General features: G+C 41.5%; 1 protein-coding gene across 4 annotated transcripts in view; it reads left to right on the forward strand.

Annotated features, from left to right (window-relative positions):
• Positions 1-15567, forward strand: part of LOC122572791 (RNA pseudouridylate synthase domain-containing protein 2-like) — a 172807-nt gene that overhangs the window by 52999 nt on the left and 104241 nt on the right. The window contains exon 1 of one of the 4 annotated variants that reach the window (XM_043738240.1): positions 14126-14200. The exons of the other annotated variants lie outside the window; for them this stretch is intronic. Coding sequence (XP_043594175.1) covers positions 14141-14200 — 60 coding nt within the window. The 5' untranslated portion in view covers positions 14126-14140. Of the gene's footprint in view, positions 1-14125; positions 14201-15567 lie in introns of those variants that run through there. 4 annotated transcript variants of the gene reach the window in all.

Here is a 15567-nt window from a genome sequence, read left to right on the forward strand (position 1 = left end):
GGGCCCGACGAAAATATCGTGGCCTCGCCTTAGCCGCTTGCTTTCTTACAGCCTCTGACACTCTGTATCTTTTAATTCTCTTTGTTTCTCTGCGACCAGCTTTCCAGAAAAACGCCTTGTTTCTCTGCTTTTCAGCCCTTTGATCCCGAGTTTTTAACGGCATTTCATCAATAAGGACGAAAGCACAGCTGTTGGGAACGAAAGTGGCAGAGAAATATGGAGTTTTTAATTTTTGGATAAGTACGGTACTGTGCTGGAAAAATGAGCGGAAGAAATGGAGGGTAGGCAAGCGTAAAAATGCGAGAAGATCATTAGGCGAGACTCGTTGGTCGACCGAGCCGAAAGAATGGTCCGAGCCGCTCGTACGAACGATTCCCGAAGGATTAGAAAACCGAAAACGAACCGTCCACGATCGTTAGCATTACGCCGTCCGTGACAATTGCCCCAGTTGCCGTGATATTTGCACTCTAACGAGCCGAACACGATCCCATCAATCTCGAATCGAACATCTTGCCGGATGCATTACGATATCCTCTTGCGTTATGTCCAAGATAATTACACTGGGAATCGAATCATTAACAAAATTCGCCCCATTTCCACGAATATGACCTTTTCCCGTGAACATACAGCGGCGAGCCTATACGTAGACAAATATTTCCTTGTAAACTCAACTAATTGTATTATGAAAATTTCCGTTTCTATTTTTTCTTCTACGACGTAAAGTATAAAAGTATAATCTGCATTTGTTATATTTTGTCCTTAGTACACGCCACGAACGTGACTCGATGCTGTAAAGCAAAGGGTCAATATCTCGTAAGTTAAAATTGACGGTTTCGAGGATAATTTTGTTTGGAATATCCGCCTGATCTCGTTTTTATACGATCGTGTTGGACTATCCAGGTAACGAGTCTCGCTGGAGGATGTTAGAGTTTCCACAGGGGATGATTCTCGGTAAGAAAAGGCTGGATTCGGGCGTAACGCGCCAAACAGAGCATTACGACAGGGAAATGGCGTAACTTGGCGAATTTGTAGAGCAGGCAACTTCTGCCGAGCTTTAGCACGGAAGATTAGAACCGTACTGTTTCTTTTTCGATGCCTCCCCCGGATGTTTAAGAGCAGCCGTGTCTCAACCGGCAAAGCTTCCCTTTCACCCTTGTTCTTTAACGCCATTATCGCGCGACGAAATTATACGGTGTTTCGAACGAGCTCCTTTCTCTCTGTATTTTACTTGAACGTTCTCTGTTTCAAGACGCTTGGATCGAATTTTTCTTAGAGTTTCCCTAACGCGTTATCGCTTTACGCCGTTTACAACGCCGTGTAACTCGAAAGTTACGCATTTCTATATCTGTATTTTTCAAATGTTATTTTTCATCCATTCGTGATTATAACGCTGTTTTGTTTGATCGCTATAGGATCGTGTAGCTCTAAGTAAGTTATTTGCAACGGCTATAGTTTCAGTATTTCTCAAATCACAGAGAGAAGCTGTAATCAAGCATAACGTTAGCCTGGATTGAATTTAGAGAAGCAGATTCTGTTCTACAACTGACTTACATCTAACTTAATCCTGTCCATTGACCCTCCCCTGATCGGTTGTGTTCTACACCTAACTCGCAGACCATTCTCGGTCCCATTTTCAACCTAACTCGGTTAGAACGTAGCTTAATCTGTAATTGACCTAATCTATAGCTGGCCAGGACCTTTCATCGTACTATGTTCGAGTTAACTTGGAACCTAGTTTCTCGATTTAACTATACTGGACTCGGCGAATACTTTGGATAAGTTTTCTTCACTTCAACTTTCTACAACTAGAATTTCACGGTAAAACGAATCATAGTCGAACAAAATTAATATTATCGTGGAATTATAGAGCTACGTTAAATTGGCTATTTCTTCGCTTTGAAAATGCTTACGTATATGGAATTCAAGGGAAAAATGGAGAAAGTTTAGAGTGTAAGAAAAATTTGAAAGTTTTCCTGTTTAACTGTCTATAGTGAGAATCCCGTGATAAAGGGGATTACAGCCAGCTAAATTTAATTTAATCGCGAAATCATCGTTGTGTCGACCTACATTTGTGTTCTCTCTTGTGTTCTACATTTGCAAGAATATATCGAATCGAATGGAAGAACGAGGATAAATTGAGGAAAAGAAAAGACGCGCTATTTGGAAGAGGTGTTGGAAGCGAGAGGTAACTCTATTCGCGGTGTTTTTCTTCGTGATAACAACATTTTTTGTTGACCGCGCGTCGTCGTCGTTTTCGGTGGATTAAATGGAGTGCAAAGTAGTCGATGGGATGGGCGGACAGAAGTTTGTAACCGACAGGATAAACGTATAGCGCTATTACGAGGACGAGCTGACTACATCGTGCACCCCATGATTATTTACGGTTATTCCACAGTTTCTCGTAATTATCGTCGGTCATGGTTCACTCGTAACCTCGTGTCATTTCCACATGATTTTCATTTCATTTCAGAAAAATCGCTTCCATCCACCGATTATTCGCGATGCGTATTTCTGTCGAATTATATTAAATCGAGTAGCGTTAAGATTTGGAAATTGAAAGTGAAAAGAAGAAAGTTGAACGTCGCCATTTGTTCTTGTGAGATTTTGTCGATCAAATTACTTTGAGATATTATACTTGATGTATGGTATTTACGTAGTTGTTGCTGGACGGCGTATGAAAAGATTCGTAGAAGTCAGGATAATTTATGTAATTTCCATTCTCGTTGGCGGAATAGTCGAGATTCAAAAGTTGCTTCTACCGTGGCATAAATATAGGGCGAAGGTAAGTTTTCTTCGGGCCAGGTCAGCATTATCATATCCCAGGGGTTAAACAGGCTGGAAAGGAGGTGGAGGCTGTATCCGACGTGCTAGACATATGGCGGCATTATGACGATGAATCAGTACATCGTGTACCTCGTGATAAGGATTAATGTCGAGATTCTAATGTGTCTCGTGATACGTTCACACGATTCAGCCTGTACTCTCTGCGACTCGCGTACAGTATTTTCCTTCAACCTCCATTTCTCGTATTGTACGATGCTTAACTATCACGTCGTTCGACTTTTTTTCAAATTTGTTAAATATTAATAATGCCATACAAGTATCCATTCGTTGTAAGAAATTCACTTTGCATTTAGTTATTTTCACGATAGAGTATAAGGTATGTGACTAAATCCAAGTTCTTGAAATAATCGTCATCGCGATCGGATATCGTACGGGAAAAGGCGACAAACGATAAGACGCGCAACATCTGTTAGTCAACGGGTCAGCGTTAGTTCCAATCTCATTTTCTCAGTGAAGGTCAATCGTTTCGATACCACGATCGAGCCACTGTTTGCATCGTACCAAATAAAATTTTATCTAAGATGTTACTAAAACTAACGGTTGCTACCGAGTCGAGCGTCGCGTTACGGACGATCAAAATTAATACGCCAGCTGGATGCGTCCATGAAATTAATTAGCAGAATCGAATTCCCTCGAGTCTGATTCAGCCCAGCGAACGAAGTCGCGCGTCGAATCAGCAGGCTGGTGTCACGCGAAACCAAGGCAAGTCTTCGATTTCGCGTGAATTCACCGCAGGATGATTTGGCGAATCGGGCCAGGTGAACCAGAAAGAGAGTGCAGAGAGGGATTGAAGAGGTTAGGAGGGTTAGGAGAGTCGTGTCAGGTCATTCCGGCCGCATAAATAACATGTAAAGCAAGTTTTCCTCGTGCGAGGGTAGCATTATCATATCCCAGGGGTTAAACGGGGTGGAAAGGGGGCGGAGGTCGAAGCCGACGCGGCAGACGTATGGCGGCATTACAACGATGAGTCGGTGCATCGCGTCGTGTAGCTTGGCCAGGTGTTGGTACTTTCGTGTTTCCTTGGACCTGTCCCGCTGACGTAAGATTTCCTAAGGGAAAAGCACGCCTCAAAGATGGAACTTCAGACTTCATCGACTTTCCTCAAGAACCGCGTTTCCCTCCTGCGTGTTTCAACCCCCATCTTTCGAATTCCTGGGAAATGTTCGCGTACCAAGTGTTTTGCGAACGAAGCGTAATTCTATATAAGAAGGGACTTTGTCCTGATCTAATTCGATAGTCGAATAACGTTTCTGTTCTTTTTTTCCTTTTTCTTTTTCCCCTCTCTCCTTTTTTTTTTTTGGTGTTTGATAAGAGGAATCTTTGATTTAACAATGGAGCGTTTAGAATTGTCAAGTGGAAGTCGAAAGTCCCTACGAAATGTTACTATTGTTTATATTTAATTTCGACCTCGTCATCTTAGAAATGGATTTGGCTTGCAATTCCTTGCGTTCATCCTTCCATACTTCATACGCTCGCACTCGGATTGACGCTCGTTTCTCACGCTCGCTGCTAACGGCCGGATCATTTTATTACGAATTATCCGAGGATAGATATTCCATAGAATGCTCGACTTGACCTTTGCTATAAATTAAGTAGAATAAAGACATTCAAAGGACCGGAAAAAGAGAAAAGAAAAAGATAAATCTTGGGAAAATCTCGAAAGAATGAACCTCAGTGACTTACGTAGGTGTAACTGATGACATATAACGTTTCAGGCTTTTGGTATCTTCGTTCCGTTGAAGTTTAGTATCCGAAGAAAATGGAATTCTGCAAGGAAATAAAAAAGGAGGGGCGTGCTATAATCGTGCGTGCGAGAATGCGAGAAAAATATTCTCCGCTCGGTTCGCGGAGAAAGAGAGACAGAGAGGAAGAGAGAGATTTAGTCTGGAATCCGATTTATTCGTTCGTCGGTTCGTGCACGCTCCAAGAATCATTCCTCAGGAATATAAGGGTTGGTGTTGGTGGTTAAAGCGTGAGAGAACCCGTAGAAAGGAAGATTTTCCGGTCTACATTTCCCGTAACGCTATCCGACGACTGACGTCGTGTCGCGACGTAATAATGCACAGGGTGAAAGTAACAATCGAGTAAACGCGAACAATAGGGCGTTTTAACCACGTTGAACGCTACATCGATAGCAGCGATTTCTTCCAAGTCGAAAAATGACAGGGGAAACCGGGTCAATGTTGTCTAAGCGTTTCTTGCCTTCTGCCAACATATTTCTCCAGCAACTTCTTTATTCTTAATGGTTTTTCGATCGATAAATTAACAAGCTTTAATAAGAAAGACAATGATTACAAATATGTCGCGCAACTTGTTATCTCCTTCTCTGTACTAAATTCAAGTATCGATTCGATTTTAAATTTATGCAACTAATATCCTGGCAACGAGAGTTGTAACGAGAGTTTAGAGTTATAATAATACGATGTTTTCATAACAGAAGGATGAGACAACTATGTATTCTATATTGGCGAACAGCGTAGAAACAGATGACAAACCACGAATTGTTTGCGAAGAGCCACAAGAGACTGGCTACTTGATTTTCGGATTTGACTGTCTTAGGAGGGAATGAAGAAAGATGCGTTATTAACGAGAGAAGGTCATAGAGCAGAACGGAGTCGTAATTACGCCTGAAAAGGGTGATTATATATTCTAACGATGGCTTAGAGTATCAGTACCGGAGGAATATAGGTCGTTCGATATTAATTTTGTCGAATTAATATCGAACCGCGACCGGCCCTTTTTTTCACGCGCCACCCATTTTGTACGGGAGATATTCAGCTTTGACCTGGATTTTATATTCATCTGTTTGCAAAGCGATCGCATTCGCGTTCCTCGACATTAATTTTACGCTTCGAAGATGCCCCAACGATTCTCGTATGTATGCGTGTGTCTATCCATGGACAGACACGAGTGCATGGAAAGCGAATTCTATGGATCGGGGATGCGCCTGTACACGGTCCCTTTGGCCTGAAATATATTTGAAAATGTAATTTATCAAATATCATAATGTACGTGATAAAGCGATAAAGCGATACTCTTGCTGCAGTCGTGGCAAACAGAGAAGAGTGCGGCGAATCGCAGACCTACGTGTTCGATGGTTGGCGTCCGAAAGTTTGCGCTTCGACGTATTTACGTTAGTGGTCATAAGTATTTGCCCGCTTTGATCGATTTCGTCGATTTGTAATACAAAGCGAAGTAAAAGTGAATATGATCGGGTTACAGAAATTAATGGCGATTTAACGATCGAAAAATTCTCGTGCAATCGAAGAGCTATAAAATTAGACTGATTATCGAGAAACTTATAAAAAGACTCGGTAAAATAACGAAATATTTCTGCAGAGTTTGACAGTATCGCATATTAGTTTTTAAACAATTTAGTCGCATCGTGATATTCCGTTACGCGTATTGATTGTAAATATCAAAATCGTCGCAGTTGGATTTATCATTAATTTTGTAAGTGTAATATAACAAGATATAACTTGTTAAGGGTAAGCGAGTGTTCGAGTATTTTTGAACGATACTGCAAATATAACGCAATGATCGTGACCGTCCCTCGAGATTATATCCCCTCTGGATCTCGTTAGAGAAGACACGTGACCACGATAGACCCTACGCAATCCTCGAAGCCTCTCCAATGGGATAAAAATAATCGCATGGTTTTCTACTCCGTGCGATGTTGCGTTTGGCCGGGAGCCACGGGTACCTGCGCTTATTAAGGGAGACCTTTATATCTACTGCTCGGTTGCACGTGACGATAGCGTCGAGCCAAGTACACACACGCGATCCAGAAGCCGAAACGCTAGGCCATGACCCGTCTCAGATTATCCTCGACGTGCATCGATTCGTTTTTCGAACTATCTGTTCGATACGATTCGATGGAAATACCTCGCTGCTGTGTGTACAAATTTACAGATATCTTGCTCAGAGATTCTCGAGCTGTTCAGTTACGTATGAAAATTATTTGTCAAGCCGTGTTCTCACCACGTAAACGTGTCCACGAACGCTGTTCACAAGCATGAAAATGTTCGCGAACATGTTGTCTGAGTTGGTATACAAGATTCAGCGAAGTATGATGTTCTTCGAACGTGTTCGCGGACAGCGCGCGAACGAGTAACAATCGTATCTTTAAAACGATTCGTGTAATTTAAGTAAAAGATTTCGCGAATCTTCGATCAGCGCTGTTTATATCAGCGGACTGAACGATAACGCAGAGTTACGAAATCAAGTGCTATAGTCGACAGTACGTGGAGCCTCGAGTCGGTAACTGTACGGACGTTGATTGGGTTAAGAAAGATACATCTGTCTTGTGGAACGACGCGAATGGAGACTGATTCTAGCTCGGCAAGCATGAAAAGGGGGAAAAATAAGCAACGTATGACACGTGTTCAACGACTCGTTCGATTTCTGTCTTTCAATCAACGAAATGGAGATTTATACGAGAATGGATACCGTCCGAATGAATATGCTATGAAAATAAAAATTTAGCCGAGGAAAATCAGTGAAACAGAAAAGAATCGAAAGTAATTTCCGGAACATGCCTTGGATCATCGTAGATGTTCTCGTAGAAAGGTTTTACGACTAAGAAAAAAAGAGGTAGAGGTATAAAAATACAGAGAAGAAAAATAAAACCGTCTAGTATCGTAACGAATCTGTCCTCGAATGATGAATGCTTGTTTGCTTTAAAAATTAAAAATTGGAAAGCGTCAGAAATGTTCTTTGAAAGAAATGAAACGCGAAACGTAAGTCGTCGGTCGGTTCCATTCGTGAGGATTCTATTTTGCTCTCTTGTTCTCTGTGTGTGTCTTTTTTTAAAATTAAATTACACGCGTTACGGATGTACGAAGCTGAAAACGTTGATCGATCCTCGCGTGATCCGATTTGCTGGTTCTTTGTTGAAATTCAACGGTAATCCGATTTCAATCGGTCACGCTGGTATCGTTACAAGAGAAGTCGCGTCCAGAAACGCAGCTAACATTTCTGCTTCCGTCTGATCGCGGTGATCTTCGCAGAAACATCGAAACGCTGAATTTCGCTTCGATTTACCTTACATTTTACGCGCGATATTTCTGCAAGATAATTTTGTTGGACGATTTATTTCGAATATTTTATTCCGCTCGAATCGACGATGGTTTTACAACGATATTTTTATCTTTTTGTTTCAGGTAAGTTGAGAACCATAAAAATACAGGTTGGTAGCTGTCGATGTGAGTAACGTTTGGAAAATTATTTTTTCCTCGTGCATGGTAGATGGGAAACGTCATTCTTTCTCTGGCCTGTGGACGCTGTAAATTTCAAAGAGAATTCAATTTTAAAGCGTACACTGTTTCACGAGGCAACTCGTAAACTACAATAGACATTAAGTGCCGCGTTTATCACGAAGACCTTCGCTTTTCTGCTTTCGTGCGTGACACAACTTCCATCATAACGTGTACACCGCGTCGTATAACGTTAGGTAGATTAGAAATGCAAGGATCTTGATGAAAAACGTATTCATGCGAATATTAACACCCTGCGCATTATTAGACTCTACCTTTCATTTTTCAGTTCGTAATTAAAGCCGAAGTTTGCTTTTCTCTAGTCGTGTCTCGACACTTTCTGCATTCGAAAGATTAATCGCCCTGCTGAGAGTTAACATCAACAATCCATTACTTGACCGCAAATCAAGTAGCTGCTACGCACAATGTCGTTCAACGTAATGTCTCTTTTACGATATCGTTCGATGTACGATCGATGTCTTCTTCGATCGATACCATTTTCTACAGAAAATTCACCTTTATTCGTTTTTACTTCAATATCGAACACTCGTTCGGTTTCTCTATCAAGGAGATTAATTTAAGGACTTTATCTGGAATAAAATCGTACAATCGATTATTTGGTCGAATGGAATGGAAGGTTTTATCCATAGAGAGGATCGCACTTGCAAATTTTCAATAATCTTTTGTTCAAACGAAATCTACCGTTCTTCGGTCCTACGTCAATGTTCATCAATCACTATTAACTTTCTTAGACCAAAAGATTAATTACGTACTTCGTTAAGAGTCATCCATCATATATATTTCGCTAGAACCGAAACTAATAGCTTTTATCCGGGCTATTAAAATTTACCGTTTTATAATATTATTTAAAAGCATAGTCTTCGATGCCATTTTCCAAAGAAAAGAGTTTTTCTTCCTTCGCTCTTCGTCGAATCGTCGTAAGATATTTCAATTTCTTCAAATCTCGCAACCTAGATGTAGAGAATCGAGATGGGAAAAGAAATAGATAGAAGCGTTGAAAAACAGATCGAGCAAATTCTTGGAACTTCTTTTCGTATCCGCCATGTAAATTCGACAGACTTTGATAATTTAAATCGACCGACAAAAAATTGTGAACGAAATGAAACTTTAACGCTACGTTGATCCTCGACGGATTAACTAAGATTAAAGTTTAACGGTTCATCGGTTCGCGAAAACTCAATCTCAATAGTTTCGATCGTGTATCGCGAGCGGAACTGGTTGCTGAATTCTTGTATTCAAGGAATCACGATTCTCGGCTGTTGGCCGACAACGTTTCTCTCCCGATGAAAGATTCAGGACGCGTGTAATCCCAGTCTACGTGATCCTGTCGCTGGATGCAAATAATCCTCCCTTCTCTCTGCCTCTGGTATCACGTTTGCACGGGTTGGCATTCGACGCGCTCGAATTCTGACTTTTCTTCGTATCTTGGTAAAAGCGATCGCTTTTGACGCCGTCTTCACCTTCGTTCCGGCTGTCGATTTCGGTTCGCCGCAAACATCGCCCAACCGTCGGTGAATCGTGACGCTCTTACCCTTGTCTGAAGCTCGCGGAAAGTTTTTCTCGAGACGGGAATCGTCGGAGGATGTCGACGAGAATCAATTAGAGTCCCACGCGACACGCGGGGTTGCTCTTTGAAGTTCTTTTTTCCTCTTTCGCTCGCTGAAAGCTCGTCTCGAAGGGAGAGACCACCGCTCGAGGACAGCATGTGGCAGACGTTGTAATTAGGTGAGATTAAGCTTCAGGCAGCTTTTCCTTGCTCCGATGTAGGAAGGACGGTTTACAGGAAATATTACTAGGATATTGACGTCGTACGTAGTCAGATATGCGCTGCTATTCGGTTTATGAAATTCCAATATTTAATGAAATCGAAGGGAAAGGATATCGATGCTTAATAGAGTGTAAAATAATTTATTTGATCAGAGAGTATCAAGAATTGCTGCTCTTTCACCTTTTTCTTTTATTTATCAACGTAGGATAGATAACATAAACTAATGCGCTGCGCACGGACTAACGAAGATTCAAGATCAAAGGGGCCTTGTACATTTTATGGAGTGTTGTTCGTTAAAAACATTGCACCGTCGTTTGCTTAGTCTATATTTAGGTAAAAACATGGCCAATATCGTGTAGATTCTGACTGAGTTTTGATTTTTTTCTCTGTCAACGTTGTGTCCGTTGTAATCGTATTTACTGCACAGAAGACAATGGCAGGAATCGGTGGTCGGTTTCACAAGCCAAATTGCCGTATACGTATATGCTTTGTAAGGAAAGCTATTGTTACGATGGAAGATATAATTACGATCGTAATTCACGTACCACGAGATCGAGCTAACCCCTCGTTACACTTCGTTTTTAGTTTTCCCGCGTGACTTCATACCTTTCATGGTCGTTCTCTATTTTTAGATACAATAAGAATTCTTTTCTTCTTACTCTCTTACTCTACCGTGACATCATGCAGGATAATAAAAAGACAAGGTCGACGGTTCTTCGAAAGGTCTCTGCACAAGCAAAACCAGGGCTACGATGGTTTGACACCGTCGTATCCTCGAGACGATTACATGGCACATCTATAGAATAGACATATATTATCGGACAATTTGGAAAGTTGCATCAGCAAGAATCAAGAACGTTGTTCCATCCGTTTCACCACCGTTTATCGGCTTACCGATATTCTCTTGGTCTCTCGCCCGAAATCCCCACGACTCTCTTCTTTCATGGAAACGTCTGTATTTCATTTTAACGACGTTTTAGTCAATCTCTGTCAGTTGCATTGTGCGGCGTTGGCGGATCATCGAAGACTCTCGTCGCGAGAAGAATTCGGCTACGGCCGATCTTCATTTCCGCGTCCCAGATCGCTCCACTCGTAGGTAATGGACGCGATTTTCAACGATTCGCACGGGGAATCGTTCGATCCAGGCCGAGGGGAACGCTTTTCCATTAGCGCGTCTCGATTCTCCGCGGTCCATTCACCGGAAGAACGAAAAAGAAAAGCAACTTGCACGGAAAGTTGTTACACTCTTCGGCTGCTGTTCGTTAGTCGGCCATTGTTTCCACTTTGTTTTACGCTCGCGTGCCATTTTCTCCACTCGTTGCTTCCAAACTGAGGATTCCTTCGTCGAAAGACTATCAGGAATCGGAAAACCCTATGCAACGTCTTGTCTATCGCCATCGCGTACTTCTGAATTCCGCGATGAACATCGCGTTCTCGAATCCTCCCTAAAATCTACATCTTCCGAAGCTTTCCCAACTCTGCTACGGATTTTGAATTTCTATCTCGATCTTACCTTTGTTTTCGAAACATTCTAGATCGTTGAAGAATCAAAAATGTTGCAGCAAATATTTTAAGAACGGAAGTCACTCTTCTCGACGAAGATCCCTCCGTATTTTCCTTCGAACTTGAAAAGTTTGTCAAAGTTGAAGAATAAAAAGGTACGATTAGGTGCGTGAAATGATCCGAAGAACGGCTAATCTTAGTACTGGAATGGACGAACAACGTTTCACATTTCAGAAATTAAACGATTAACCTCGATAGAGTCGATCAATTTCGTTTCTATGTAACATAAATAACGTTTCGATATCCCCACGAACCTTTCCATTTCCTTCTTCCACTCGAGAGCACCGACAACGTTACCCAACGGAACACTTTCGGAACACTTTCATCAACTCGACCAAGCAACAGGAAGCCGGCTACAGGCAAACTGCAAACCCGTAAATCTCGGGCACGATATGAAGGATTAATCACGATCGACGGAGTTCCTTTCGCCGGTGCACGGGCTACGATCTCCTTTTTGTCTCGTGGCGCGAGTTCGATGAAAGGTCGCGATAAACCGGAACCCGGTACGGAATTGCCGCCTATCAGCCTCGCGTGTAAGCAAGAGGGAAGCAGAGTTCATCGACGAGAAACTACTGTGAATACCAGCAATAGACCGGTACGATACGCGCGTATCTAAAACGAGCCGCGGACCAGGAAATCGGAAGAATCGCGTCGCATTACGCGTATTCATCGACGAGACAGCGTTTCGATGAAAGATTCGAGAAGGTCGATCCAGGGATGATCAATTTTCGCGATAATACGGACGATCCATGGTACGATTCATCCGCCGAGGTTACGTGTTTTCAATAGGAAGATTGGGTGGAAGGAAGGAAATTGCGGAGGGAGAGTCTCGATGGAATTAACAAAGAAAACGCTACGCCTTCGAGAGTCAGGATAAAAGAGAGAGAAAATTATTGGGCGTGGACTGTGAAATTCTAAGCAGTGCGAACGTCGTACATTATCGATCCTAAGAGACTAGTCTTCGAGTTTTGGCGACGGGTAAAATGCTTTACGGCCACTTGACATCGTTGAAGATTCTCACGTCTCACGAGAACGTTTAGGTTACGTCATGAAAGGATCGCCATTTTTCAAGAAATACCAGTATGAAATTTTCAGAATATAATTAAAAAAAAAAAAAAAGAATTTGCAAGGGAAGTTCGGCAACTCAAAAAATTAAAAAAAAAATTGAATCCTTGTATAGAATTATGTATACGGTTTAAGATAATAGTAGGTATAATTTAATTATCATAAATAATTTGCGCGAGCTGGCGTAGCTCGGCAGAAGCTCACGATCAGCGTTGTACGTTACATCCTTCGATTTCGCGATTCAAGAAATTTTGTTGCTTCAGATTATTTATATATTTGTAAAGAGCTGTTGCGAGGATTATCATCTATGTCTATGGCAGCAGAAAATAAAATTTCAAAAAACTGTGGCTGATGGAGGTAAATTTTGAAGAAGAGTTTCGTTTTGAACATTTTCACATCCATAAAGAACACTACGACTTTTGATCTCACTCCTCTCCTACATCTTATATAGTTTCTTAAATATTTTTTCGGGGATGTTTTTACCCCTAAGACCGTTTTACTGCGGGAAAAGAAATTGCTCCGTTATTTGCATCGCATCAACTACATTTGGGCAAAGTTTTACATTTTTTTCGAATTTTCGCGTTGCCGAACTTTCCTTAGTTCGGTTAAAAGCTAGAACAAAGAACGGAATTTTCCTGATAATTTTCAAGAAATATCTAATTCAGAAATACGAATTTTTTCGATGGAATCGACGTGTCCACAAACGCGTACAGATGTCGTCGAGAGCCGAAAGGGTTCGTTAACAAGAAATTCGTACAATTATCCGCGTGTTGTTTGCTTACGTGTCCTGGCTTCGCTATTCCCAATGCTGGAGTTTGCAGGCAGAGCACGGATCGGCGACAATTTCGATCCATGAACGATGAATTATCGTTGTCGAACACGAGGAAAACTCCCCTCTGTCTGTACTAATTAACTCGAGTTCAGGCTACAATTTGTTACTACGTGAAAAATATCCAACGACGCTCGAAACTGTACGTTTTGTTTCCGTCTAATTTCCGAAGCACGCCATACAAGTTCAGAAAGTGGTTGATTTTAGATTCGCACAATTTTATTTATCCCGTTGTTAATACGCGTCGAAGAGTCCATAATCATAATCGTTTGTCCGTAATCCATAAGAGTCCATAAAGAGTTCATAATCAAATTACTTTGATCATTCTCTTTGATACTTTCGTAACAATTTCTAAAATTTATTGGTCGTCCATCGATCGTTCATTGAATTTATTATTTATAAGATTTCTAGTCGTAACGACGAAGACAAGGTATTGCGCGTCATTCAGTGAGATTTACTTGTACGCGATTTATTAAAATTGTTAATTCACCTTTATTAGAATTTGCTTAAAAATCTTATATATTCAATAAATAAATTTATTTCTTTTTGAGAAATTAGAAGATGATAAAAGAGAGGAATTATTTCTTCTAACTGATACGGAAAGATGATATAATTTCAATCGAAAGAATTTGTTTAATCGCGAAACGTGGAACAAGTAGGATAACGAATAATGCATTTTCAACTAATTCAGAGTCGATATACCGCGAGACGAATCTCGACTAGGAGAAAACGCCACCGTAATAAACTGTTCTCTTCCTCGTATCTGTGCGTTCCAGCCCAAAGGGCAGCTGATCGATGAACAGCGGAGGGAAAGACACCGATCTCGTGTTGCTAGGATCGATTACTCGCCTACTCGTAAGTAGTCTCTCGGACCATTGCTAATTCTCTAATCGAGTACCGTACTGATTAACTCGCGTGATCAACCCTAGCTACTCTTTCGGCTATCGTTGATCGTCGACCGATCGCAAATAAGCCGAGACCTCTGTCTCTGTATACGCTTTGTCTCTTATTCGTATCTTCTTCCTTCTTCGGGAGGGAAATAGAAAGAGGCAGAGATGTAAGGGATGTAAAGGAGGGAATAAAAAGGAAAGGGAGAAAAAGGCGAAGGATGTAGAGGAGATCGAGAGGAAAGAAGGGAATAAGAACAAAGCGGCAAGGTAGAGGAAAATAGAACACGGAGAAATGGGAAGGAAGGAAGGAAAAAAGGAAGCAAAAGGGAGGAGGAAGGTTAAAAAGGAAAGAAAGACGTAAAGGGTTGAAAGAGCAGAAAGATGCAACGTAGAGCTTAGCCTAGCGTAGGAGTTTGTACCGGAATTTCCAACTATCTTACGCTAAATCTACTTCGCCATAACTCGATCAAGACTTTTAATCATGTATCTGATCCGAGCTTTTTACAAATTTCTAACTATCGCAACGCTCTGAATTTTAACTAATTAGGTCAACGACGGCTAATTACTATTGCAACCATGAATTAACTCTGCGGGAGGTTGATCTGTTTGAAAAATTTAGTAATTAGGAAGTTTGAACAGCCATTTTGAACTTGCCTCCTTTTGTTATATTCATTTTACAATTATTTTTCCCTTTCTACCATATTTATACTTTAGTTACTTAATCTTTTTCGGTAACTTCTGTCTAAAGCTCCGTGATCTTGCGATGATGGAGGTCGTTTCGCGTGACCCATAATCTAATCGTAGAAAGATATACCAACAAAAGTCTCGTATACATCAAACAATCGGAGAAATGGTCGAGTCAAAAGGTAAGTCGCTCGGAAAAGCTGTTGGTCGTAAAGAACGAGAATAATATACGACGGAGTGTATAATCCAGCTGGGTAGCTGAAGTCGTATTTCAAGCTTAAATCGCGATTATCGAGCTCGGTCGAGTCAGCACTCGGTTAAAAAATGAAATTATCAGCAGCTTTTCGAGAAGCTTCGGGTTCGATTTAAATTCACGGTCGTTCGTCACGTTTCTGTTCCCCGTTTGCCGTACGAGACTATCTTTTTTTCACTTTTTCGTCTTTTGAGAGGGGCAAGAGTGAGACAGAGAGAAAGAGAGAGAGAGAGAGAGAGAGAGAGAGAGGTGGGAGAGAGGAGAAAGGGGCATGCTCGATGCGCGAACTGGGCTATTTTGTGGCTGGAGAAAGAAATTGATACTCCACCCCTCGAATCGACTGCAACGGCTGGATTCCGTCGACGGCACATCGAAGGCAGGGTGGTGGGATCTGT

The sequence above is a fragment of the Bombus pyrosoma genome, linkage group LG11 (genome assembly GCF_014825855.1).
Source record: "Bombus pyrosoma isolate SC7728 linkage group LG11, ASM1482585v1, whole genome shotgun sequence".
In the NCBI taxonomy this organism is placed as follows: domain Eukaryota; kingdom Metazoa; phylum Arthropoda; class Insecta; order Hymenoptera; family Apidae; genus Bombus; species Bombus pyrosoma.